Below are 26,016 nucleotides of genomic sequence, written 5' to 3' on the forward strand. Positions count from 1 at the left end.
GTGTGTACATTTTCAGAAGCATTTGACTCTGGACCAAATGCTCTCAGCTGTGCTAAAGCTAGGGCGATGGATGGGAAAAGCTTATTGGCCAGGCTGACTAGAAGCTCCAACAGAGGGTGCTGGGGCTCAGCCAGGAGCTTCCCTTCAGCTGGCAAGTTCAGCTTTCTGTCATGGTCAGAGGGAGTGTGTCAAAATTCCAATTCTCAGTGCTCTCCAGAAGCTACGATTACCCCTCTATTTTGAAGTTTCTGCTTGTTGGAATTTTTGGCTCAAATAGGGAATGAGTGGTGAGGCTGCAGAGCCTCTTACCTCTGTCAAAGAATGAGCACAAATAGCTGAGCAGGAGTCAATGTTCTTACTACAAGTACAGTGATGGGCTCATAACCAAATGGGGGCCTGGAAGATACCATTTCATTCAACCTTGGACTTAGCCACAATTTATCAATTCATGCTGCCTTGTTGGCTCCTCTGACCCATGTCTACCAATCAAGCAAGCACAGGCACCTGGGCACGGCAGGAAAACCAGTCACCACTTTGACCGTTTACTTGCCTGGCACAGATTTACTTACACAGGACAGGGAGCCTGATTTGCCACGTGTCACTGCTTTCCCTCATTCAAAGGAAAGGTCACTTAAGTTACTCCTCAGAGTTGCACCTGAAGAGGGAGATTTTCTTCTGAGTACTGAAAGCAGGAAAACTGGATATCTTCTCCTAAAATCATGTTTGAGCCTCTACATAAGTGTTTAGATTGGGATGATGCCATTGCTTATGGCAGCTCTTAAGATCTTCGAGCAGAAAGGGACCTACTAGATTATATGGCCCGCCCCCCTCGCCTCTCCCAGGAATATCATTTCCCCCAGTTTCAGAAGAGGTCACTAAGGCTATGAAAACACTCCCAAGGTCACACAGCTGGTAAGTGGGGTTTTACTGAGAGGACTAGAATCTGGGTCTCCTGGTTCTTTGTGCAATGTTCTTTTTACCATGACTTTTTCCCTAAGTATTTTGTATTATTTTAAAAAATGTAATTCAGGGGCACCTGGGTAGCTCCGCCAGTTAAGTGTCTGGCTCTTGATCTCAGTTCAGGTCTTGATCTCAGGGTCCTGAGTTCAAGTCCCGCCCACCGTGAAGCCTACTAATAAATAAATAAATAAATAAATAAATAAATAATTCATTGCATGCATAACCAAAAGTTGTTTAATTTGTGTGTATCTTTGTAAGATTTTTCATATAAATAAATGAACAAATCATGAAAATAATCAGAAACAATGTCCCATTTAAAAAAGATGGTCCTCCTTTACTTACTGCCAGTACACTGTTCAGGCCTCCACCGTCATGTGGACTATTACCAGCCTGTCAGCTAGAGCCTTTGATGAAACTGACATTGAAATACTTACATTTACATTGACATTTAAATACTTTATATTTAAGTTTACAACTATCTCTGCTATGCTTGGTTGACGAGACAAATGCAACTGTACTTTAGACTTGGAGAGGAAGATTTCCTCACTTACAGAGAAAATAGGTACTACTCTAAAATTTGCCATAGCCAGGACCAGATGGGGCTTTCCAGTGGCTCATGCTTCTCCCATTCCTGACCAACCTTCAGAAAGACTGGAGGTTCCTAAAGGACAGAGCAAGGGTCCCAGGGCAGCACAGACAGTCCCAGTGTCTATCTGTACTTCCAGACCCCTGAGACTCCAGGTCATGTCCAAGGTAGGAAGTTGCAATGTAGGAGCAGTCCCAGGAGCCAGTAAGACAGGAAGTAGCCCAGAATGCATCGTGTGACTAGAGAATAGGTTTTCCAGTTGTATACAAGTCCCATGATAGAATTTCTGGGGATCTTTTGTCCTGGTAGGGAGTCCCCTGCAAGGGGCTTCCAAGGCACAGTCTCTAGGGATCTCAGCAGTGGCTCTTGATTCTGAAGCAAGTAAGCTGGAAACCAGTACACAATAGGAGTGGAGGAACCCAGAAACCTGGTGAGAACCTGGAAATCATAAGAGGGGGAAAACCCACACATTTATTGGAATATCACTGCTTCACAGTGGACCAGCCCGGGGCTTCCCTGCTGCCGGGTCAACTACCACCCCATGACTAGAAATGTGTTGTTCTGGATAAGAGATTCAACAGAACTTAGGATCTGCCTTATAAAGAGCTGTGACACCAGCCAGGTGACCTCAATGTTACAAATAAGCAGAGCTACAGACTAATTACCACAGTAATGGGCCAATCAATACTAAAAACTACGGGGTCCAATTTGAGCCCAGGGCCTGGACTCTAACCGTTAGGCTGTGATACGGGGCTTTGGGAACCTGAAGGGGTTCCCTCATCCCCTGGGGATAGCAAAACAGAGGGAAACGGGGCAGGGGATCCTGTGGTTCAACATTTTCCCTCCTAGGGGAATTCAGAGCCAAGCCTCCACATGGCCTCCCTCCCTTTTGAAGCTGTGCTGGCACTCGCTCTACTAGTTAATCCAGCTACAAACACAGAATGCTACTTTCTGTTTCCCCTGGGCCTCTTATTCACACAGCCCAGAGAACTTTACAAACAGCCAGTATGCGCCTCCCAGAGGCAGAAGCTGTTAAGGAGTGGCCGGCGTGGAGGAAACGACTTCCTCGGGGTTATGTGGGAACTAGGGTCGTAGCCAGGAATAAAAAAAATGGAAAGTATCAAAGGCTTCCCACCCCAAACATTACACAAGGGATCTCCTCTAAAGACTGGGCACCTGCCAGAGCTGAGAGTGCCTCAAGTCACCATCCAAGTAGACCCTCAGGGTAACCGTACAGTCGGGAAGGACCCACGCTCTCCTCTGTGCTTTAACTCCTTCATCTCAGTTACTTCAGGTCCTTCCACGACTCTCGTGTCTCTGCACGCACCCTTCATTTGCCCAGAATACTCTTCCTCTGCTTCTTAAATGCAATTCCTTCTTACTCTTTAGGACCCAGCCTTAATAGGACACCCTCCTCAAATCCTTCAGTCCATTAGCTACTTTTTCCTCCGGGTTTCCACAATACTTTATCTCAAAACAGCAATTCCTCTTCCATCCCACTGTACTAGAAGTTTATCTCTTAAGTGTCTGTCTCCCCATTTCTACCAAGAGACCCACCAGGGCAGCAATCTTGCCTCACTCATGTTCCATTCCAGTGGTCTGACCCAGGGTCTGGACAAAGAAAGCCCCCAAATAGTTGGTGAATGAATAAATTAGGTAGAGGTCACTCAAACGGGAGAAGCTAGCAGTGTTCCTCGACCCTGGCCAAGGGGTTTTGCCTGTATTCACACCCTTACCGCAGTCAGGAACCCACCTCACCTGAACATGCATGCATAGACTGCCAAACAGCAACAGCACTGCAGCGTGGACCAGGTACACAAACACCTGAGGGCCGAGGAATCCAGGGTCAGCTTTCTCTAGGGTCTTGCTCTTCTTGCTCCTGTGCATCCCAAGTGTAAGGCAGAGCCAAGGGTGGGTGGTCACATAGGTCCATGTTGCCCAGGCAACCAGTATAGCCACTGGCGCAGCCAGTAAGAAATTGGGCACCTGCTTGAGCTCATAGTATCTCAAAAAGCCAACATTCCAGTAGATATCCTGGATATAGCTATATATTAGGGGAAGTTCCCAGGAGCACCAAGGTGGCTCATTTCCCTCCACAATCCGGTAGCCCTTGTCCACAGCTAACTTCAGCAAGGGCTCAGGGATGGGGCGCACTGAGCCTGACAGACAGAACTGGGTATAGGCATAATACTGAAAGAGGGCAAAGGGAAGGCCAAGCGTGAACACAGACAGGAACACAGAGCCCATCAGCTTCAAGAGCGGTCTCAGAGGATTCAGCACCATGAGAGAGGACAGAAAGCCTTGGCACTGAGAATACACGAGAAAGCCAATGCTGACCAGCCCATTGGAGCGTACGCCAGTGGCAAGGGCAAAGAGGAGCCCACTAGTCCAGCTTCGGCCCCTTTCCAGCTGCCCCATGGCGCTGAATGTCAGGAGGGCAAACAAAGCTTCTGAGTAACCAGCTGCCAGAAAGACATTGGCGGGGCTGAGGCAGAAGAGTAGGGCTCCATAAAAGGCCTGGCGGGGACAGCGCAAAACCAGACAGCCCAGGTCGTGAAGTGCGACAGCGGCCAGCATGGAGAACAAGGAATTGAGCAACGCTACTGAGATTAACAGGCGACTCCGTAGGTTCAGTAATGCCTGCAGGGGCCTCAGCAGTTCAGCTCCCACCAAGAGAGCCAGGGGGAAGCCAGGGAAGAAGGCAAAGTTGTGCTCATACAGATAGCCATGCTCGGCAATGAACAGGAAGTGTTCGGCATCCCAGTGAGACAGGCCACCCAGGAGACCTTCCACAAGTTGGTCCACAGAGCCTGAGGGGGCGAGGCGAGGAGGAGAGAAGGCTTCTGCACGATGATCAGGGATGATGGCATTGAAGAGAGCCTGTGGGATGAAGGAGAACTAGGATTTCGGTTGAGCAACTGGAAGGAAAGAATTACCATTTAATAAAATGAGGAAGAACAGACTTGTTGGAGGACAATTAGGAGTTCAGTTCTAGACTAGTTAAGTTTGAGTTACATATTCCAGGGCAGAGGTCAACAAGGCAGTGAGACATAGGAGTCTGAGGGTCGGGAGAGTGATCAGGGCTGGAGACATAAATTCAGATGTCATAAGTGCACAGAAGGTATTTAAAGGCATGAGACTGAATGAGATCACCTGGGGAGGGATGAAGCAGGGCTAGAGAAAAGAGATCTGAGGATTTGGCCCTGGATGTGTCAACATTTAGAGGCTTGAAGGAGAGTGAGGATCCAGAATGAAGATAAAGAGGGAACAGTCATTGAGGTATGAGGAAAACCAGGAGAGCAGGGTGTCTTAGAACCAGGTGAAGCAAGGGAGTGGTCAATTCTGCTACTAGGTCAAGGAAGATGGGGACTGAAAAGTGACCGCTGGATTTAGAAATGTATAGGTTACTTCACTGCCTCAGTAGTGAAGGCACAGAGGTGCAGACGTAGGCATGGGATGGATGTGGGGGGAGCATGCACAAGGGCACTTCTGATTGGACCTATTTTTCTGAGTTTTCGCTCAGGGAAGCAAGTTGGGGAAAAGGTGTTAGGGGCCTGAATAAAAAGATAAACATGTAAAATAAGTCATCTATGACCCCTAGTTCTCAAAATAGGCTGTGCACTGGAATCATCCAGGGAGTTTCAAAAATACTGATGTCTAGATGTCTGGGTCCCTCCCCCAGGATTAATGATTTCACTGGTATGGGATACAGCCTGGGCATTGAGATTTTTTTTTTTTTTTTTAAGCTCCCCCAGGTGATTCTGATGTGCAGAACAATTTCAGAGAATGGCAGGGTGAATGGGCCAGGGCAGTAAGATCACCGGGTAGCACTAAAGACTCACTTGGGCCAAAGATCTTGAAGAGAAAGAGACCAGTCAATACAGCTGTGTGTTTCTCTCTGGGCACGATGCAGAAGTAGAGAGAGAACGAAACTGAACCGTGGCTGGGCTTCCGTCCTGTGACCAAGTCGGGGAGCAGGGAGCAAGCCAGTTGTGCGTGTGAGCCTGGTGGATCATGGAATCTAGCTGGGTAAGAAGGGATGCAGAAGCCAGAAGGTGGGTGAGGCACAGCGAAACGGTGGGAGGATCGGTGGATTATAGGTCCTGAGGGGGTGGAAGAGCCGTTAGAACTGGGGTACTAGAGGGAGTGAGCTAGAAAGATAGGAGATAGTGGTTAGTTGTATCAGCTTTATTAATACTGAAACCACCAAGAGATCAACAGGAGTGCTGGAAAGCGCAACAGTGAATCAGGAGCTAAAACCTTTAAGGAATGAAGAGGAATGAGCTGTCACTAACAGAGATGACAGCAACAGTGAAGGGTAACTGGGGAGATCATCTGATGGCATGAGCTTTAAAGTTGGAAGGAGGGTGGGGGAGAGAGAGGGATAATGAAATAGCATTATCATTAAATGTCTTTTTGCATCGTTAGATTGTCAGCTACTCAAAGGAAAAGAGACCGTGACTTTTCCTTCTCACCACCTAGCACAGTTCTTGGAACAGAGCAGGCACTTAACACAATCCTGGGTGTGAGGAGAGGAGACATACTCATTTCCAAATCACTATCTGAATTAGTCTTGCTTCCCTATCCCAGATGCCAGTTCACACTCCTGCCCCCAGGGGCCTACCAATCACTCATCTGATACTGTTCTAAGCCATCATTGGGTCAGTTTCCCCAGCCCCACAACCGGGGTATAAGCCCATTCTTAAGGCTCTTTCTCTTTTTGGTCAGTTTCTTTATCAGGCCACTTTAAACAGTGAAAACGAATGGGACAGGAATGACAGTCACAGATAACAGCCCTAGTCTCCAAGCTGAAGCTACTTTTAACTAAACCTGGGGCCCAGCAGAGGCTGCTATGCCTCATCGTGCAGGAAGGGAGAAAGGAGGTTTCCAGAAAGGAAAAAGAGAACCCTGAGAAAATGGCATTTGTGGAAAAAAGAGCACACGTAATTATGCTAATATAACACCACTAGACTGTTGACACACATTCAACAACAACACATACTGAGAACATACTAAGCACTGGGCACTGTGCTAGGCATCAGACAGAATTCATATGTATGGGAAATTTGATTAAAATATGTATCAAGAGGAGGCTTGGAGGGGAAAGGAAGCTGCAAAAGTGCAAATGCATTCTGAGGGTTGTGGTGGCTGAGGCAGCAAGGGGAGACACCTGGGGGAAGAGCTGGGGACACTGCTGACTAACCAAATACACTCAAGTGACTGACTCCGTGCTCCGTCGCCTGGTAAGGGGACCCAGGGCAATGCCTTGGGCTGTCGCGCCCTAAAGGCATCTCTGGTTACAGAACCTCATGGTCCATTGGAAAGACCACTAGCTCAAGAGTTAGGAAGGCTGGGGTCTGATTCTGGCCCTTCTCTAACTTGCTGTGTGACTTTAGGGAAGCCACTGAACCTTTCTGGGCCTCTGCTGCTTCATGTGTAAAACAAGGGATTAATAGACCATTTCTGGGGCGCCTGGCTGGCGCAGTTGGTAGAGCATGCGACTCTTGATCTCGGGGTCGTGAAGTTCGAGCTCCACGATGGGCATGGAGTTTACTAAAAAAAAAAACCACAGACCATTTCTAAGAGTGCTGCCCACCTTTTGGTTATCAGGTGTAGGTGTTCCAACCACATGGAAGGGCACACCTGGGAGGCAGAAAGAATATGGGGACGATTCTTAGTGCCTAGCCCAGTCATGTGGCAACAGCATGTTTAGGACAAAAGATCAGAGACTGACCTGCAGCACCAGAGTCAGGACACGGCAGCTGACTGCAAACCTCAGCACCTCTTTCCTGGACGGGTCCAGGGGCCACATCCTCTCACCACCGGGAATTCAGGGGAGTTGCTGCCTGGACTGAGCTCCCTCAGGCTTCTAAACTCCAAAACCCAAGGAGGAAACATCACACATGGGCCAAAAGTAAATATTGTTATTATTATTATTATTATTTTTTCTTCACAAAAGTAAATTCTTGAAAGCATTCTTCACAGGAGACTCCCCCTTCAGCATTACATGGCAAACTTAACTGCCTAACTGCCCAGATGAGAGAAAAGCATCTTGAAGGCAGATGGAACCACTTGGTGTCACTTTGAAGCACTGTACTGAAGCACTATTCTACACGGATAGGCATGAAGTTGGAAGCTAGGCTCACAGAAAATCTTCAAAAGCCTGCTGGGTACCCCTGTGCAGGAACTAAAGACCTGGGTTCAAGTCCTGACTCTGTCACTCACAAGTTCTCATTCAGTCCTTCTGAGCCTCAGTTCTTTAGGTATAAAATGGGATCAGACTGTTGTTGTTTTTTTTTTTTAAGACTATTTTCTCTCACAAAATTGTCATGATGGTGAAGCGGACCGAAATGTGAAGAAGTACCACCAAATCCATGTTGTGGTTGCTATTATTTGGTGTGTGCCCTTTTCCTCTTGCCCAGAATAATAAACTAGATCCCAAACCAGAGTCCCAAAAGTGGGGCACAGAACTCAACTGGAAGACCATAATGACTACACACTCTAGCCTAGCTCTCTGATGTGTGTTCAGCTGGTCTGTTAAACTAAGTGGAGAAGGAAAAGAAAACCACCACTCAGCAGGACTTCAGCCAGCTCACATTGCTAAAACAAACTGAGGGGGAAGACAGAGTTGACTACTAGGGATGGAGAAAACTGTTATTTCCCCATCTCTTTGTTGGAATGGCAGCAATGTATAAACAACTGCAAAGCCATTCTGAGGCAAGGAATGAACTTTAAGGCTTTTTTTTTTTTTTTTTAACACAACTCTTGGGCTAAAAGAAGTAGCAATGGCTCCTAAAGAACATTCAAATACCAGTCTGGGAAATCAGAAGTGGGGGCAAGAGCACCAGAGGCAGTTCACTGATTTGGGGTGAACTATCCTTAAAGGAAAAAACATTTCAACTGAGAAATTAAGAGGGAGGGCTGGAAGACTTTCCTTTCTTATCTAATATCTACCAAACCTTTAGGTATCATTTGTTTCTGGAATTCTTCTCTGATGCTCACTAGACTATTTGATGTGCTCTCATCGCCCTCTGCTTCGTCGTCTTTACGGCTATTGTTTATTTAAGTTGCTTTTGAGGGCAGGGGCTTTGTCTATCTTGCTCCCAACTACCCCTGCAGGGCCTGGCATTACAGACAGGCATTTCAAGCCCGTGTTCTCACTGAGCAGAAGTGGCAAGAAAAAGATATGGCGTCACCAGTTCACTGGCTCGGGATATAAAATCACTGCTATAAGTATTCCTCCCACCATATCTCATGTTAAGATCAAGACCTAAGTCACAGAAGCCCCAGGAAAATACAGTTTCTCCAGCAAGGGAGCAAGATTGCCCAATAGCAACAGTACACCTTCCTCAGCACAAGGGGGCGCCTGCTGCTCACTCCATCACCAGGAGGCCCGGAGGAAGGGAGAGGCCGTCAACGCCACACCGGTTTGCTCATCAAAATTCAGTTCAAAGGCAAGCTTTTGAAAACCCCAGAGAGCCGCGGTAGTTTGTGAATCCACCCAACATTTCCAGCATCTGACTCGCGGAATCGAGAGGGATTGCAGAAACAAGTATGGCCAACCTCACACGGCCGCTGATTCTCTAGCCTAGGGTGAATTCACTTTTTCCCTTCACTTCCCACCCACATGCAGAAGAAATGTTGGGGACAGAAAAGCACTTAACCCACCTCTGCCTCTTCACCGGGCTTCCATTCTTCCTTTCCTCTCTCCAGAGTCAAGCTCTAGCCCCAGCGACCACAGGAGACTTGTAACCTACACTTAGCTTACAGGTAAACCAAGTAAAAATAAAATAAAGCCAGTGAGTTGTCCCTCTCGGCTAGTTGAAGACCTCACTTCCCAACAACACCTTTGCGAAATCAGACTCTTGAAATGGCAGGACACTTAGAGCAACTAGTTTTACTCTATTTTCCCGTGAGATAAATATGCCCGGCGTGGTGAGTTAATAAAAATCTCCATGGTTTTTACATCCGAGATCTCATTAGACCCTGTGAGGCCAGTATAATTACCATCGCCATTTTATGGATGTGGAAACTGAGGCTCATTGGGGTCAAGTGACACACCCTAGGCTATATTTAAAGAGAATGTCATCTTTTCCCCTTCTGGAACCTCATGGTCTTCCCACCGGCCCTCAACAGGGCCAAAGGGGATGTGCTCTTTCAGAGCCAGGGTAACAACCCAGGACTCCCAACTCCTAGCCCAATACTTGTCCAAAGACAGCGCATGCTCTTACTGGGTATGCTTAGGAAAGGGAGTGCCCTAGCTGAGACTCTGGGGAAGCCTGAATTGGAGCCCTGGACCCTTGGAGTTAAGACAGCGTCCTCTGTAGAGTGGGGAAGTCTCCGTGACCCAGGGTCCTCGGGGCCAGAGGCGCTGCTGGCTGTCGCGAGCCAGGGACCGCCTTCTGCCACCCCAGCCGAGTCCGAAGCCCATTCTAACCCTTTCCTTTCGGACACAGTCCCAAACGCGCCGTGGGCACCTCCTCTCCCCAAAGGGGCCACGGCGCAGGGGTTACTCCCGAGGCGGCCGGCGGGGCCCGGCCCGACCGGGCCTACGGCCGGAAGGCAGGGGAGGGCCGGAGGCTGTAAAGGAAGTGGCGGCACCGGGAGGCCGCTATGGCGGAGGGGCGGGGCTCCCCGGTTCTCGGCGGCCTCCGCCTCATTTCCCTCGGCCTCCGTTTGACGACCTCCCTCCCCCCGAAAACTCCAAGGCTCCGGAGCTGGCGCCGGGTCCACAGCGCCGGCCCGTCTCGACCTCCCAGGCGGGGCCCGAACCTCAGCTCCTCCATCCGGGGACCCCGAGCGGCCCGCGCCTGCGCACCGGCTCCGCCGAGGCGGCCCCGCCCCCCTCCTGCCCGGACTCGGAGGTGCCCCGCCCCCCTCCGCGGCGGCCATGTTGACTCCGGGCGCGCGGGGCGGGGACGGCGTAGCCCCAAGACTCCGTGCCCTCCGCCTTGGCACCTTCCCGCCGTGGTGACACCTGAAGAGTTCCCTTTGGCGCTTCGCGCGCCTCAGGTCCCCTCCCTGCCTTCAGTTAGCCCATCCGTGCTGCTATGGCAGAGTTGGCGCTCTCGCCCGGGTTGCATCCCGCAAACGTCCACTGAGTTCCCGATGTGTGTATGCGGAGGAGGCTCTCGGAGTTGGGAGTCGCCCCGCGGCCTCTTCGCAGAAGCCAGAGCCGCACTTTCCCTGCTCTGAGGCATCAACCGCTCAGCACAGGGCCTGGCACACAATAGATGGTCTCTGAATAGAAAGAGGAGCCTTGGGGTTTCTGTGGCCAGCAGTGGCACCCAGCGTCCTGGGTGTGAGGGAAGTGGGGGATCCCCCTGCTTTTCCCCTCCTCCAGATACCGGGGACCTCGTGTCCGACTTCGATCCTCAGCTCCACCTCAGGTGGCTGATGAGGACGGTGCCGAGAAGGCCCCCCCGGACTCTTCTTCCTCATTCAAGCAGTTGCTCTCGTGGGAAGTGGGGCCAAAAAAGAAGAAGCAACAGCAGCTAACTCAACAAAACCGGCTGTTGGGGAGGAGCGGCCAGTGGGTACCCCTGTAACGGAAACTGTTAGAACAACTTTGCACCCTCCTTCAAGGAAATAGATAATAAATCCTTCTCCGTTGGTGGATTTCTTGTTTCTCAGGATTCCAAAGCCTTCTGCGGTTTCAGTTATCGGCCCTCTAAACGGAGCTGGGGTCTGGGTTAGCCTCTGGCCACAGACCTGGACAGGGAGGGGTTTATCTTCTGCCACAGCTACTAGTGTGGGTGGGAACAAAGGGATGGTTGCTATCTCTCCAGGCAAAGAAAACTAGCCTACCTCAGTTCTGTGGGGGCCAGGCACTGCACTGTTAAATTCTAACTCATTTCAGCCTCTGACACCTAAGCTGCCCTAAGATACTGTTGTGTGTAAGGTGGATAAAGTAGAAATCACATGTTAGTCCTGAGTTGGAGAAGGGAACAAAAATGGAGAAGACTCTTCCCCAGTTTTTTCAGTGACACACACTTGTTCTCAGCTCCAGAAGCCTGTCAGTGAATTGGCAAAGCTGTGGTGCACACTCGTGACTGGGGCCTGAAGTTGTGGCTTGAATCTCTAGAAGTCCATGAGCCTCCCAGCAGCACTCTGTTTGCAAAGACAAAACCGAGCAATGAACTGTACTTGCTTTGTGAATTCACAAGGGAAAAAGACATGCATTCTTAAGGTTTCCTCCGTCCACACCAAATTCCCTCAAAAATCCGTTTGTAAAAAGGACAGGGGTCTCTTGTGACAAGTCGGAATGTTTCCTAACAGCTCAACTGTCACCCGTTAGAGGTAGAACTTTGTCCAGATCTTCAGCTCTACTTTCCAGCAATTTCTCCTTCCTTTCCTTCTCTGCTACCCACCCCCCTCCTCTTCCGCTCTGTTTCCTGTTTCATTTTCTGGCTCCTGCTCTGACAGGAAAACAAGAAAGCTGAACCTTGTGCTCTCAAAGCCCTGGCTTGTCAGAATGGAGGAAGACTAGGTGGGATGGGAGGGGGTTCTAGAAGGGCCTCCAAGACTGCGGGCAAGTAATTGAGGAGGCAGCTCTCTCCAGTCTGCTTTTAGAGTCTGCAGCTAAAATGGAGCCTGCATCTACACAGGGAGCCAGCTGAGCAACCAGCACGGTGGGAGAGCCAGGCAGACAGACGTATCCAAGGGCTCCAGAACGACTCTATACCACCCGGTCACTTCCATTAAGAAGCAAATATCCCATACCACCAACAAATGATTTCATAATACAAATTTCTGACCTAAACAATACAAGCAATGCATCACTGTTTCTAGAATCCTAGAAGGTAAGAGAGTTACAGCATTTCTGTTCCTTGAACTTGCCTGGCTCTGCTCTTGCTGCTTCCCCTGCTTGAAATGCCTCACTGCCGGACCACCCTTTGGCCAGCCCACTACCTTCAGGTCTCAGCTGAAAGGTGGCCTCCTCAGAGAGGCTTTTTCCCACTACCCAGCCACATCCAGCACGCTGTACTATCCCATCACCCTGTTCTGTTATCTCCATAGCACCTATCACCACCTGATTGTCCTGTCTATGAATTTTACTGCTTTCATTGTCTGTCCCCCTCTTATGGATTATAAGCTTGTGAGAGCAGGGGCCACGTTCACCGAAGTATTACCAGTACTTAGAACAGTGCTTTGCACATTGTGTGTACTCAGTAAAGATTTGGTTGATAAATCAGTTTGTTTGCCCTGATACCTCTATTTTATGGGTGTGGGAACGAGGCTCAGAAAAGGGAAGTGGCTAGCCCGAAGTTACATAGCTGGTGGCTAAGGCGAGACTTGAATTCAGATCTCCAGGCTGCTTTTTCTTTCCTGCCACTCCACACTATTTTAAACTTTCTCAGGTTTACCTCTTTCCCTCTCTTCCTTTGGTTCCATACAACCAAGAACGTGCACAGGCTACGCCAAGAACCCTGCAGAGTGCACACCGCGTCTTAACAGCTCCTATCTACTCTTTCCTCTACTAAATTCCCATCTTACTCCACAAAATAGGAGTGCCTCCCATGTGACAGGGGATGAGGATGTAGCACTGAACAAGACGGACACAGTCCTTGTCCTCATGGAGATGACAGTAATATCTACCTCATGGATTCTATAGCGCTTGGCCCAAAGTGCTCACTGAAGACGGGCTGTTGTAATTCCCTGAACAAAAAGGGGGAAGAGCGATGTTCCCACTGGAGGTGTGAAGAAGGAAGTTCGGTGGTTCTCATGGAGCACTCACCATGCTGGAGCAACCTGACAACTCGTTTCTTTCTGTAGCACCTTGCCTGGCTCCAGGTACCGTATCCAAAGATGGCTTTGGCTGCAGACCGGGCGGAGGAACAGACCAGTGTGTCCATTCTCGGTAATTCAGTTTCAGACACGAGACTTTCCATGGCCCCAGCCCTATGGGAATGATGGAATAGCTGACCCTCATCTTGGCTTTGAGGCCACGCCGTTATGGGACAAAAGTGACCACATTGGCTTCTGATTCTGTTACTGCCAACCTAGCAGGCAGGGGCTAGTGCCTGTGATGACAGGCAGAACTTCACGCTCCATCTTTTCTCTGTGGGCACTCACTGGCAGTTTCCAAGGGTGTTGGGTGACATTCACATCCGTCCTGAAATCGGGGGTGGCACCAGTCAGGTTTTGGACATTCCGTTTGGCCTCTGTTGTATCATTTGAAGGTGTCCATCCACCGCGGGACACCCCACCCTGCCTCTCAACTGCAGGAGCCAAACACTGATCCTTTAGAGGCCGCAGACACTAAATATTTTTCACCCTTCCTTCGGTGTTTGCCTTTCAGTACTTAGAAAACCTTGACCCGACTGCGGCCTAGTGGGAAGGGCCTTAGCCACTTGGGGGTGGCTGTGGCTGCAAGGCAAAAGAGCCAATGAGGTTGAGAGTATTGTTTAGGCCAGACTTGGCAGCTCTCCAGCTATGAAAGAAGGTTAAGGTCATTTGGGGGGGAGGGGGCGGGGGGGAGGAGCCTGGGAAAAGAACTACTGGCCACACCCCTGGGTTCTCTACTGGCGAGGTTCTATTTACTTCTCAAAAGCAAATTACTCACAGCTCAGTGGCTAGCAGTTCTCTCAGCCTGTGGTAACTCCAGTCCGAAACTGGAGACCAGGCTAGGCTCCCCCTGCATTGCAGGGGAGCAGATGAAAGGAACCCAGGAAACCAAACTCCTAGGTAATGCTCCACACATAGCCCAGAAATGCACTTTCTACACTAGAAAATGGAGTTCAAGAGGCCCGGTACAAAACATAGCCATTAGCAACACAGCTCACCAAAATATAGATATGAAAAGTTTCCCGTGTAGTTTTTTTTCCAGAAGAGTCCTAGGAAGGCATCTTGGTTGACGAAGGTGAGCCATTGTCTCTACCTCCCTCCCCCTCGATCAATAGAGGAATACTGATTATTCATTCCTGTCCCTGACCCAAATATTAACAAGCACACTCAGCTCGATGAACACTTGATTGAAATTCTTGGGACAATTTTTACCTCATGCTGAATACGACAAAAACAAATCTTGCCTGCTGAGCTCTGCAGCTAGCTTCAGTTACTCCTGGGGTCCTCTGCCCCGGGGAGGAGGGCCGCAGCTGCGGGACCCCGCTCGGTGGGTGCGCTCAAACCACTTTCCTCAGCTGTAAAATGGGAGCCAGAATCCTGACTCGCAGGCACAATCCTTGCAGGATTACTCGATGGGCTACGTCTGGTCCACAAGTAGGTACGCACTAGAAAACTGATGTTTCGAGTTTCACTTCTAAGTGTCCACAACAATGGCATTTTCTCTGCTACTGCTTCTGGTCTCTCCGCTGTTTCCCCAAGGAAGGAGATGAACAGAGACGCTGTATATGGCAACATTCGCCTCATAAAAGTAACTGCATCTGGCCAACATCTACAGTTCCATTCAACAACTCCTTAAGTGGTCACCCCGTGTCGCGTAGGACCCGGATGTAGCAGTGACCAAAATAATAATGCCCTCAGAGAGCTTACATTCTAGTGGGAGACGACAGGTGAGTAAAATATACGGTTGACCCTTGAACAACAGAGGGTTTGAACTGCACGGGTCCACTTAAACAGATTTTTTTTGACACAGTGCAGTACTATAAATGTATTCTCTCTTCCTTATGATCTTCCTAACATTCTTTCCCTCTTCCTTACTTGATTGTAGGCATACTGCATATAATACAGATAACATACAAAATAGGTGTTGATCTACTGTTTATGTATCAGTAAGGCTTCCGGTCAACAGTAGGCTATTAGTGTAGGTTTTGGGGGAGTCAAAATTTATACGTGTATTTCTGGGGGGTGCCTGGCTGGCTCAGTCAGTAGAGGATGTGACTCAATCTCAGGGTCATGACTTCACACCCCACGTTGGGGGTAAAGATTACTTAAAAAACAAAAAGTAAAAATAAATAAAAGCAACATTTGTAAAATTTGAAAAAAAAAAAAGTATTTTTGCCCGGGCAGGGTGCTGGCAGCCCTGGCCTCCACACCGTTCAAGGGGCAACCGTACAACAGGCCGGACGTAACAAGGGCTACAAAGAAGAATAAGGCAGAGAGGGAAATAAGGCAGGGGGGCAGAGATTGCTATTTTAAATAAGGTGGCTAGGGAAGGTTCACCGACACAGTATTTGAGCGAAGACCCGAAGAAGAGGACTTCAGTCACAGTTATCTGGTCGAAGAGTATTCTGGACAGAGGGGATGGTAGATGCAAAATCCCTAAGGTGGAAACATTCCTTTGTGGGGGAGTGAGCAATGGGGAAGAGAAAGGGGGCCCAGAAATCTAACAGCAAGCCAGACGACCAAGGGTCTCGCAGGTCATTTATAAGGATCTGGACTTTACTCCCGAGTGAGAAGACTGAAGGATTTTGATCTTAGGTTTTAAAGGGAGTGTTCTGGTTGCTAATGTCAAGAATAGGTTCAACCAGGCAAAGCAGAAACAAGGAGGATATTTCAAGAATTTAAGAATGATAGGATAGTGTCTTGAACTACAGTGGTAGTGGCCCGGCTGAGGGTTCTTTTTTGGAGAGGGCGAACAGACTGGATGTGGAAACGAAAGTAGTTTTTTGTTTTGTTTTGTTTTGCCAAGCAATGGAGTTGTTGTTTCCTGGGGAAAGTATGGGAGAAGCAGGTTTCTAGGGGAAGATAGGGCATTTTAGCTCGGGAGTGTTCAAATTAATCTTCCACACAGTTAAGTTGGAGGCTGCCTTGAGATAAATGCTTGTCTTACTGTTAAAAATTTCTTAGAAAAGGGGCACCTGGGTGGCTCAGTCGTTAAGTGTCTGCCTTCGGCTTAGGTCATGGTTCCGGGGTCCTGGGATGGAACCCCGCATCGGGCACCCTGCTCAGCGGGAAGCCTGCTTCTCCCTCTCCCCCTCTCCCTGCTTGTGTTCCCTCTCTTGCTGTGTCTCTGTCAAATAAATAAATCTTTAAAAAATTTCTTTTCTTAGAAAAGCAGATATCCTCCCTTAAGCCAACTATTTCAAAAAAAATTTTTTTTTCTAGACTATCATCAAAATTTCTTTGGCTATTTACACCCATTTTATTTCAAGAGGCTAACAGCCTTTTATGCCGAGAACTTCCTCTTGCAGGTGAAATCATCGCAGATGCTTTCTTGAATTTACTTACACTGTGGAAGGTAGAGCGGAATATGGTACAGAAATGACAGGGCCCAGGATGCCACCATTCAGGGAAGAGGGCACACCAAGGGAGATTTCCAAGAACAGGACCAGCAACCCCCGCCCCCGCAAAAGGTCAGGTTGTTAAATCGTCTGAAAACAGTAAAAAGCCTCACAAACGTCTTACCAAGATTTAATGTACATTTATTCTTAACACGTGGAACATATAGTATAAAGATTTCATACTGAATAAATGATATTCATTAAGCCAAAAAAGGAAAAAAGGAGGAATTTACATCAAGTTTTAGCTACATTGTTTGAAATACAAATATGCAGATTTTATCACTGAAAAAATCTCAATTGTGTTTCTTCATCAGGAACTTCAACTGAACCTAGAACTTTTTCACACCTCGATTAGAAAGAAAACAAAACAAAACAAAAACCCAGAAAAAAATAAACTATAAGTTGATTGGCTGCTGAGACAGCAAGGACTTTTTACAGAGACCTGTACAGCGTCGCGCCAAGAGGGGCGACGTCTGGCAAGAGATTAAATAGCTGTGTCTCGCTTTGTGCAGGTCACCAACTTGTTAACTCGTCATACTATAAAGGGGCGGCTGGGAGGGGGACCAAACTGTGGGGATCCAAGGGTATGTGCAATGTACAACGTCATATATATACACACGTGGCAGCGGAGCCGCTGCAGCTAAAGGTTAAAACCAGTTCTAAGAGGTGATCTCAGGGTTATTCATACAATCAAGGAGGAGAGAAAGAGGTCAGGGTGTTGTAGGTTCACACATGATACTTTGGGGGAAAAGCCTTTTTTTTTTTTCTCCTCAACATTTAACTAAAAACATTTTTAAAAACTACAGCTTGCTGCTGACCCAGCGTTTTCTCTTGTTTCCATGTGAGACATTATTATTACAGTATGTTTACAGTATCAGGTGTACAGTACAGTACATGAAAGGGTCTACACTCTACTGCACAGGCCTCTCCAGTGAACAGGGTCTGTCCACAACTGCGAACTTCTCGGCTCCTGCAAGATTGTGAATGTACAACAATAAACCACACACAGTTCAGCAGTCACCTTTTTTGTCCTTCAGAGGTTTTTTTTTTTTGTATTTTTTTCCTTTTTTTTTTTTTACCATTAAAAACAGTTATGAAATGTGGCATCCCGTTGATGCAAGGGCCGGGAAAGCCATTTTTATTTTATTTTATTTTATTTTTTTTTCCCCAAACTCACTGTAAACGACAGTAACTTTGGTTAAAATAAAAAAGTCTTCTATGTAGGCAGAGCTTTGTCTTTTCAAATAGGGTGGGGTCCTGAGGGGGGTAAGGTGAGGACAAGGAACAGAAAGGTGTGAGTGGGGGGGCGGGGGGGCGGGAGAGAAGGAGGAAAGAGAAACAGGAGAGACTTTTTACCCAAGGGAGAAGCTGGACAGCACAGGGTAAACTGGATTCTGAGGTGGTTTTGCATAAATAAAGGGCAACAGTCAGTTTCTAAGTTCTCCACACACGCACACACACACAGGGAGGGAGGTGTCCCACGGCTGTCATGACTGGCCAATCAAAAACAGTACATCACAAATGACTTGTGAAACCAATGAGTTCATCAACGGTGATACCGAGATGTCCAACAGCCGTGACTCGTACAGCGTGAACTCCGAGTGGTTCTCGTCCACCTTGGCCAGGGCCAGCAGCGCGCGGGCAGCCCGCCGCATCATGTCCACACTAGTTGGCTCGAAGGGCGGGTTCTGCATGTGGAGCAGGCTGGCCTGGCTCTGCTGGAACTGGGTGGCAGCAAGGCTGTCCTCCAGGAAGCCGAGGAGGTTGCCGATGCTGCCCTTCTGCACGGCGATGGCGCGGGCTGCCAGGCTGTCGCCCTGCGCCAGGTTGGCCAGCAGAACCACGGCCATCTCCCGGCACACCGGGTTCTTTCGGTCACTGAGGAAGCGCACCATGGTGCTATACAACTTCTCCAGGCGGCTGAAGGGGGGCGTGGCCAGGATCAGGTCCACATTGTTGTCCTGGATGCTGAGTTTGCTGAGGGTTTCCAAGACCAGTCTCTGGGGGGAGAGGACGGCGTTGGGGCCCAGGGTGGAGAAGGGGTCCTGGGCTTCAGCGGAAGGGCAGACTGCCCAGTGTAGGAGTCCGTCCAGGACAGGCAGGCAAATGCTCTCAGGGTACGGGGAGAGGTCCAACTGCCCCGAGATGTTGGCGAGCGTGACCAAGGTGTTTTCCCGGAGCATCTCCAAGCAGTCCCACCACCACTCCACTTTGTTGCAGCTCACCCCTTGGTCCTGCTCCTCCTCCTTCTCGTAAGTCAGTGGTGCCTGCTTCCGCTCTGGGTGCTTGTGGTGCAGGAGGATCAGCTTGCCCAGGATCAGCAGCAGCCCCGGGTGTTTGGACATCTCAAAGTCGTTGCCAGGCACAAACGACAGGCTTCGGATGGTATTGGAGACACAGACGCAGCGCTTAGCCAGGGAATCCTGCCAGTCCAGAAGGGTACACAGTGGGGTCTCATCTTTACTGTGGGGTTCGTCCTCTAGGATCTTGATGTTCCGGTGGCTCTGTGCCGGGCTGATGCCGAATGGAAACTTGCTGCTCTCCTTGGTGGCCTCTGCATTCTTAGCTCCCTCCTCGGTCAACGTGCTAGACCGGGTGGACAACATGTCATCCATTGTGGCTGTGATCCGTTTCTCTGGAGGGCCATCAGGTGGGGGGCCCTCCTGTTCTGTTGTCCCTGGCGTACCCTCTGCTGCTGTGACATGTTTCCGGGTGACTGGTGGGCAGGGCACATGAGGCCGGGTCGGCAGCAGCTCTGTCTTGCTCTCGAAGTGGGTCTGGATATGCTCAGTGGTGTCCCCCCCACCAATCCGCCAGTGCAGCAGGCCACTGTCAAACTCCTGCACGCGCCCAAGCTTATCTGAGCAGTCCACCACAAACGGGTCATTCTTCTGCACAATCTTTACTGGAAGCTTGTCAAACTTACTAATCAGTTTCTCCTCACTACTCTCTGAGGCTGCCTTGTCCTTGCCCGAGAAGGCCATCTCCTCGTCATTTTCCACTACTTCCTCTTCTTCTTCCTCCTCTAGTTTAGGACCTAGAAGGTCTTCCTCTTCCTCCCCCTCCATGGGGGCTGGACTAGACGCCTTGCTGAATCTCCCAGGGTCCAGTAGTGTTCTCTGTCCTGGGTCACCCACCTCATACTCCTTTAAAATGCCAAAGATCTCGATCAGGCAACGTCGGAAATATTCCACAAGGAGCTCTAGCAAACCTGGGAGCTGAAGAGAGAAAAACAGGAAATAAATGAAGGAAGAAAAGTGGGCCAAAGGAGAGAGTCCTTGATCTGAGAGGCCTCCCACAGTCTTCTAGCTAATCCCCTCATCTTCTACCTCCTTTCCTTGTAGGTCAGACATCTGCATCCGCAGGAGAGACAGAGCTGCTCCTTTACCAAAGGCTCTCCCCAGAGTAAGTCATTCAATCTTTCCTACGCCCGGCACACAGTTCTTCCTTCTGCTCAGCCTACCTTCACGGAACCTGCCTCCAGCAGGACGGACATGCTGACCGACAGCTCTGCACCTCACCTCTCGGCCTCCTCTTCCCAACCAATTCCTGCTTTTCTTCACCAGGCCCAGTTTCCTACCTGCTGGTCATTGATACTGTCCCTCCTAAGACACTCTCTATATTCCACTGCCAAGCACAGCCCAAGGCTAGGCATGGTGGGATGATCCCTTCAACACGAGCTGACAAAGGGAAAGCAGTGTGGACAGATGTTGACCTGCTCTCTTCTCCTAGCTCCCCAACATTCCAGGAGGCTGGACCTCCATGAATCAATCATGCAACATAATGAGTGGGATGAGGCTTCAGTCCTCCAAACATTGGTCCAAGCTGGTGCTAGGTAGACCCAAGTTCCAGCTTGGATCCTGTATAGGTCATTTACCTCTAGAAGAAAACACTAATCTCCAGTCAGATTAATCTCTGGCCAAAGAGAATAAAGCAGAATGGAAAAAATAAGGGCTTTAGAATTAGAAAGACCTAGGTTTGCATTCTAGCTTTTCTAGGAACTAGCCATGTGATTTCAACTCTCTAACCTATACTACTTCTATCTTTCCACTGAACGCAATGGAAATTCCTACACTTGACATGACTGTTCTGAGGTCTAAATGGAATATACCAAATGCCTGGCATATGGAAATTGCTCAATCAATATCTGTTCCTTTTCCTTCTCATGGGGGGCAATTTTATGTAATGGACATAAAGTTGGGCTCTGGAATCAGAAAGACTGCTGACAGCTGTGTGAACTTGGGCAAAGATAAGACTCTGAGCCTATTTACTCTTCTCTAGGAGGCCACATGTGTCTCAGAAGGCTGTTGTGAAGATGATATGAAAGAACACATGAAGGACCTAGCACAAAGTGATGGCACACGAAATGGTTAACTCTTAACAATTCCCTCTAGTCAGCTCCTTGATAGATAGGTTGGTAGGTACACTAAGGATGATCAAAAGAAAGAGTGGGATGGTGCAGCAGAAACTCTTCCTAGCTATTGGGAAGACTCAAGGTGCACGTCTTGTGGAGAGAGGATCTGGAGAATCACCTCTGCAAGAACATAATTAAAATACCACCACCACCACCACCACCCACAAGCAGACTTCACTTCCCCTTCTATACCTTAGGAAAACGGGATCAATAAAGACCTCCTATATTCACAGTGCATGAAGACAGAGAAGAAGAAACTGCCGTGCTCACTAATAAAGACCACAGGTTTTTCTTGGTAGTCTTGAAAGTTGGGTGTCTTCACTCACACCAACAGAATCTGCATTCCTTTTTTTTTTTTTTTTTTTTTTGCATTTCTTACCAATACCAAAAAGTTTCTCCCAAATTCCCTTTGAAGTCAATCCTGATACCTTACACAAATTATTATTGTTCTCAGTGTTCTGGGCCCATGGCCAGTGGCAAAGTACTGGCATGGGATCAAAGCACTGGCACAGAAGATACCAGAGAGTGAGCGAGAGAGGGGAGACCATGTTGGCCGGGGATGGCTTAATGCCCTGTGTCACTTAGTGCGGTCTACTTCAAGATCCCAGGCCCTCCCATTCTTCCAATCTTTCCCAGGCACCTGTACTCACCTGACTGAGGTTGAAGGTCATGATGCTGTTGTCATCATACAGCAGGATGTTAATGGTGTCTAATGCCCATGTGCTCTCTGCCAGCAGCCCAGACTTGAGGGACATCATTACCCGCCATGCCTCCGGGGTTCCTGAAATAAACCTCCATGTCGCCCATCTACCAAGCCCAGGTTGGCCAGATGCTCCCCCAGGGCTGGCCCATCAGTCAGGCTACTCTGAAGATAACACATGGCGGGAGGCAGTTCCTATCTAGGAGAGGACACACATCTGCTTCTAGGCTCCCTTAGGACATCACTGCACGGCGCTTCTTTTGGTAAAGCCTGAAATCAGCTGTTTTCCTTATCCAAAGTTCTTTGGCTCTATTTTAGACAACACTGGACCAAGATCTTATCCCATCCGGAATATTAGGATGGAGAAAGAAAAATGGACAAGATTTTAAGGGGCAGATGAAGCAACCTGACGAGGGAGGTCTCCTTACCGATGTCTTTCATCGTGAGCCGCCTCCTCTGCTTCAACACGGGCTGTGTTGCTTCCACGGAGCCAGGTGGGAAGGTGATGTCCCGCCGAATCATGGGCGGCTGCACGGGGGCAGGTGCTATGTGCGAGGCAGGTACTGGGGGACCTGCCTTTTGCATCTTCATCCCAGAGTGTAGGAATGGAGACTTGCTAGGAGAGGTGCGGTTCTCCATTGGCCGGGGCAGGGGAGCGGGGCTGGATACCTGAGGAATGTGATTCTGCATGCTTGGCGGGGGCTGGTAGTTGGAAGGAGGGGGCCTTGTCATGGGGGGCACGGGGGCAGAGGGACCATATGGGGGCTGCCGTGTGCCATGGGAAGGCCACGGGCCTTCATGGTTGGCCCTCTGATCCGTATGCAGCATTTCATCTGTTCGGTTCACGCCATGGTAGGCGGGGCCCTGGGGGGCAGAGCCAGTGCTCTGCCTGTTGGTGTAATTGTAGGTCATGTCATTACGCCCCTGCCACATGGTGCCTTGCTGAGCGACCTCAGCCGATGCTTGTATGGGGCCGCCCATCATCTGCGGTGGCATGTTCTGCTGGGCATTGGAGCCGGGGGGCGCAGAGACACGGTCTCGGCCAAACTGGAATGGAAACTGGTTCTGGGGGCCGCCCGCTGGTCGGCGCTCAGTAGCAGCGGCGGCCGTGGCAGGATAGGCGTTGCCATACTGGTTGTACACATCTTGCTGAGGGGAAGGCTGGGCGGCTTGCTGCTGGCTGGCAGGCTGGGGCTGGGCGGGGGGCAACTGCTGCTGTTGGGGCTGCCCCTGCCCCGTGCTGTACGGCACGCTGTACATCTCCCCTTCGTGCCGCTTGGCAGGAGGGCCGTATGTGCCGTCCATCGGCCGTTTGTAATTCTAAGACAGGGACAAGCAGAGGGGCAGTTAATATTCTGCACGCAGGGACACAAGACGCACAGCTGCCGAGATGGCTACACCAGATACTCGCCGGGCTTCCTTCTGTGCCTCCAGGGGAGGACAGGGACTCCAAGGGAAGAAAGGAATCACCTTTACAAATGATCTTTTGAAGTTGTTTCTGAAAGCAAGAATCAGTCCCTATTTCCCCTGGTCTCCCTTGCTCTAGGTAGAAAAATGTAGAAAAGTTCAAAAATCAAAATAAGATCGGTTTCTAGCCGTTTTGGAGAACTAGCGAGACCGGGCTGGAATCTAAACAGGGATGAGATTGAGGGCTCGGCTCTTCAGCAGAACTATGTGGGTGGGAGCATACCAAAGGATCTAGAGCAAGCCCTCCTTAAACTCTCCAACTCAGCCTTCTAACCGGCTCCTGGGGGGAACCCAGCTGCCCTCCTCACCTGCTGCTGCTGCTGATACATTGTGGTCTGCTGGCTGGGGAAGGGGCTGCCGGAAGGGGTGCCTTGAGTGGAGAACTGATTGCCATAGGAATCATGTCTGCAGGAGGGAGAGAATCAGAGGATCAGGGCGGGAAGTGGCAAAGCCTGAGCCACGGCGACGCCGACCGCAGCCTTCACTCACCGCTGCTGCTGCTGCTGCGGGGGGTAGCGGCTGGGAGAGTACATCCCCGAGTCTGGGTTGGAAGGCATGAGAGTCGGCTGTGGGGCTCCAGTGCCCATGTTTCCCTCGGGTCCTATTCCAGGCTCCGTCCTGTACACAGGTGGAGCAGTGGATTGAGTCCACAATAGCTGTGGGGGGCTGGGGTGGGACAGGAGCAGGGGCCACGCTCACCTCACTCTGTCATAAGGCCCTCCATAGGGATAGTGCTGTCGCGGTCCCATCGCCACATTTCCCAGCCCAGGGCCGGCAGCTCGGCTATAGGGGTCTCCCATCCCGCCGTTGGGGCCCTGCCCCGAGGACATGAAAGGATCGCTCCCTGGAGCTGTGCGCAGAAAGAAGGTGTGAGCAAACCGGTAAGCCAGCAGGCCTCGCAGCCTACACCTTGCCTGCCCCAAAGACCAAGCCCTCTTCAGGGCTCGGGTTTGTTCCTAGTTTCCTTGACGGGTTCAGAAGAGATCTAAAGAGGCTCCAACCAGCAAAGAGCACGTACTTGTTAAGGTGTGACAAGGTGAGGCCAGGGAGAGGGAAACAAGAAAGGAGGTAGGGATGAAGAGTGGTGGTTGGGTCTGGAAAGGCCTTATCTCCGAGAATGGCTTGACAAACCATGAACCACTCTCAAGATATCCCCCCATTTCCCTGGCCCTGTCCTCAAGCAGTTGGTCACCTTTCCTCATGCCGCCATAAGGATCCTTATTTGGCTCGTAGGACATGCGCCCCATCATGTCAGAGGTATTCATACTGGGCTGGTACCCAGGGTTTGGAGTCATGGAATTCCGCTTCTGGAATGTGGGGTCACTTCCATCAGGAAAGGCATCCTGGATCCCAACCGAATTGCTCCTGCTCCAGAGTGAGGAAAGCCAATTAAACCCCAAATAAAGCAATTCCTTCAGTAAGCAGGGCACGTGAGAGTCCCTGGCTGGGTGGGCAGAGCAGGGACCACCCTGGGCTGCACAGAAGCTCATGCACTTCTGCCCAGGTCCTCCAAGCAACCTGCCCCTGCTCCTGGCCTTACCTCATGCCTGGCAAGGGGGGGATCTGACTGTGTGGTGTGGATGCTGGAGTTGGTGGCTTCAGGTCTCCTCCTTCTGCCATGGAACTGCTGGTTGACTGAGGTGTCTGTGGCCCCTGCATAGACCCAGATCCCGCTGTGGACAGAGATGTGGGGTGAGCTGGCAGGTGTTTAACTCTCAGAGAAATATACATATGCCCTGGGGTTTCTTTGGAAAGGACTGTTATAAGGCTAAAGCTGGGGTTCTTTAAAGCCTAAATCACCCCTCTCAGCAGGGAATATGTAAGGCCAGGTAATAAAAAGGGAATTTGAGGGTTCTTCTTCTTCTTCTTCTTTTTTTTTAATATAGGCTCCATGCCCAGTGTGGAGCCTGACGTGGGGCTTGAACTCACGACCCTGAGATCAAGACCTGAGCTGAGATCAAGAGTCGGACGCTTAACTGACTGAGCCGCCCAGGTGCCCTGGGGAATTTGAGGTTTCCATTGCTCCCTGATACTGTTTCGCATTTGGAGAACAGGAGTAGTGTGGCAATGCCACCACCATGCTAGTGTTCCCTTGTGTCTCTGCCAGCTTCCCTGACTACTTGTCTTTACTTCCCCAAGGACCCTGTCTAACCTACTAAACCCTGTAATGCTGGTGCACAAGTTCCCAGTCAGAGCCCCTGGAATCCTAGGTAGGAAGGCTCTACCTTGCCCCAAACCTTCAGTGTACTTTAAGAACCTAGGAGCTCCTACTCACAAGCATCTAGCACAGTGTCACCTCTCAGGTTCCAATGTTCTTCTAAGCTGATGCGAGCAGAACTACCAGTAATTAATGTTTCCATTAGTTACCATTCCCAGCAGCAGATATCCCACTGCTTAGGCCTCCCCAGCCGATGAGTCATCTCAGGCACTCATTACACCCTCAGAGGTCAACACCAGGGCACATGTGTTCACACCCACCTTCTAGGAGCCCTGGCCTTCTTCCCTCCCCATGCTTGCCCAGGCCCCAGCCTCTTCTCAGAAAGGAGGGTGGGCAGAGGCACTCCCATCAGAGAGTTCCATTCATATCCCCTCCCCACCCCCTCCTTCCCATTCATTAGCATCTCAGCTCCCTGGGGAATTCAGGGCTCTAGTCTGAGCTGCATTCTAAGGCGCTGACATCAGTGGGCCAAAGCTCCCAGATGGC

General features: G+C 50.0%; 2 protein-coding genes and 2 long non-coding RNA genes across 9 annotated transcripts in view; 2 read left to right on the top strand and 2 right to left on the bottom strand.

The window, feature by feature from the left end:
• Positions 1-1,171: 1,171 nt before the first annotated feature.
• PIGV (phosphatidylinositol glycan anchor biosynthesis class V) lies at positions 1,172-10,397 on the bottom strand. Of its 5 annotated transcripts, none has more exons than XM_078073597.1 (6): positions 10,319-10,397; positions 9,215-9,309; positions 7,281-7,415; positions 7,005-7,099; positions 3,305-4,426; positions 1,172-1,984 (listed from the first exon to the last, which is right to left on the bottom strand). In XM_078073597.1, the coding sequence occupies exons 4-6, from the start codon at positions 7,089-7,091 to the stop codon at positions 1,703-1,705; spliced, it is 1,491 nt and encodes a 496-aa protein (XP_077929723.1). In that variant the 5' UTR covers positions 7,092-7,099; positions 7,281-7,415; positions 9,215-9,309; positions 10,319-10,397; the 3' UTR covers positions 1,172-1,702. The 5 variants fall into 5 exon arrangements, with proteins under 5 accessions (XP_077929723.1, XP_077929722.1, XP_077929721.1 ...); XM_078073596.1 differs by lacking the exon at positions 10,319-10,397 and adding an exon at positions 9,778-10,312; XM_078073595.1 differs by lacking the exon at positions 10,319-10,397 and having other exon boundaries at positions 9,215-10,312.
• A 1,405-nt stretch (positions 10,398-11,802) lies between these two features.
• LOC118550965 (uncharacterized) lies at positions 11,803-13,827 on the top strand. The gene is made up of 2 exons (XR_004924822.2): positions 11,803-12,348; positions 13,055-13,827. It is a non-coding gene; the product is annotated as an uncharacterized LOC118550965 (long non-coding RNA).
• Positions 13,828-14,038: 211 nt separating this feature from the next.
• On the top strand, positions 14,039-22,275 carry LOC144381961 (uncharacterized). The gene is made up of 3 exons (XR_013448323.1): positions 14,039-15,060; positions 20,076-20,136; positions 22,164-22,275. It is a non-coding gene; the product is annotated as an uncharacterized LOC144381961 (long non-coding RNA).
• The window catches only part of ARID1A (AT-rich interaction domain 1A), a 67,803-nt gene continuing 58,632 nt past the window's right edge, over positions 16,846-26,016 (bottom strand). Inside the window, exons 13-20 of one of the 2 annotated variants that reach the window (XM_036116434.2) lie at positions 24,853-24,985; positions 24,505-24,677; positions 24,012-24,162; positions 23,802-23,930; positions 23,621-23,717; positions 22,274-23,165; positions 21,796-21,926; positions 16,846-19,949 (exon numbers count right to left, since the gene is read on the bottom strand). In XM_036116434.2, coding sequence (XP_035972327.1) covers positions 18,219-19,949; positions 21,796-21,926; positions 22,274-23,165; positions 23,621-23,717; positions 23,802-23,930; positions 24,012-24,162; positions 24,505-24,677; positions 24,853-24,985 — 3,437 coding nt within the window. In that variant the 3' untranslated portion in view covers positions 16,846-18,218. Of the gene's footprint in view, positions 19,950-21,795; positions 21,927-22,273; positions 23,166-23,620; positions 23,718-23,801; positions 23,931-24,011; positions 24,163-24,504; positions 24,681-24,852; positions 24,986-26,016 lie in introns of both variants that reach the window. The other variant, XM_036116433.2, reaches the window with a different exon arrangement.

This window comes from Halichoerus grypus, chromosome 5 (genome assembly GCF_964656455.1).
Source record: "Halichoerus grypus chromosome 5, mHalGry1.hap1.1, whole genome shotgun sequence".
NCBI lineage: Eukaryota > Metazoa > Chordata > Mammalia > Carnivora > Phocidae > Halichoerus > Halichoerus grypus.

What these genes read in the sequence shown, in the direction of transcription:
- PIGV (XM_078073597.1), bottom strand. Translation starts at nt 7,091, where the DNA reads ATGCCCATCGTGGAGCTCGAACTTCACGACCCCGAGATCAAGAGTCGC. An exon ending in AGCCAGGCGCCCCAGAAATG is followed by an intron (nt 4,427 to 7,004) that starts GTCTATTAATCC and finishes TTCATCCCACAG; the next exon opens with GCTCTCTTCAATGCCATCAT. An exon ending in GTCTATGCATGCATGTTCAG is followed by an intron (nt 1,985 to 3,304) that starts GTGAGGTGGGTT and finishes TATGATTTCCAG; the next exon opens with GTTCTCACCAGGTTTCTGGG.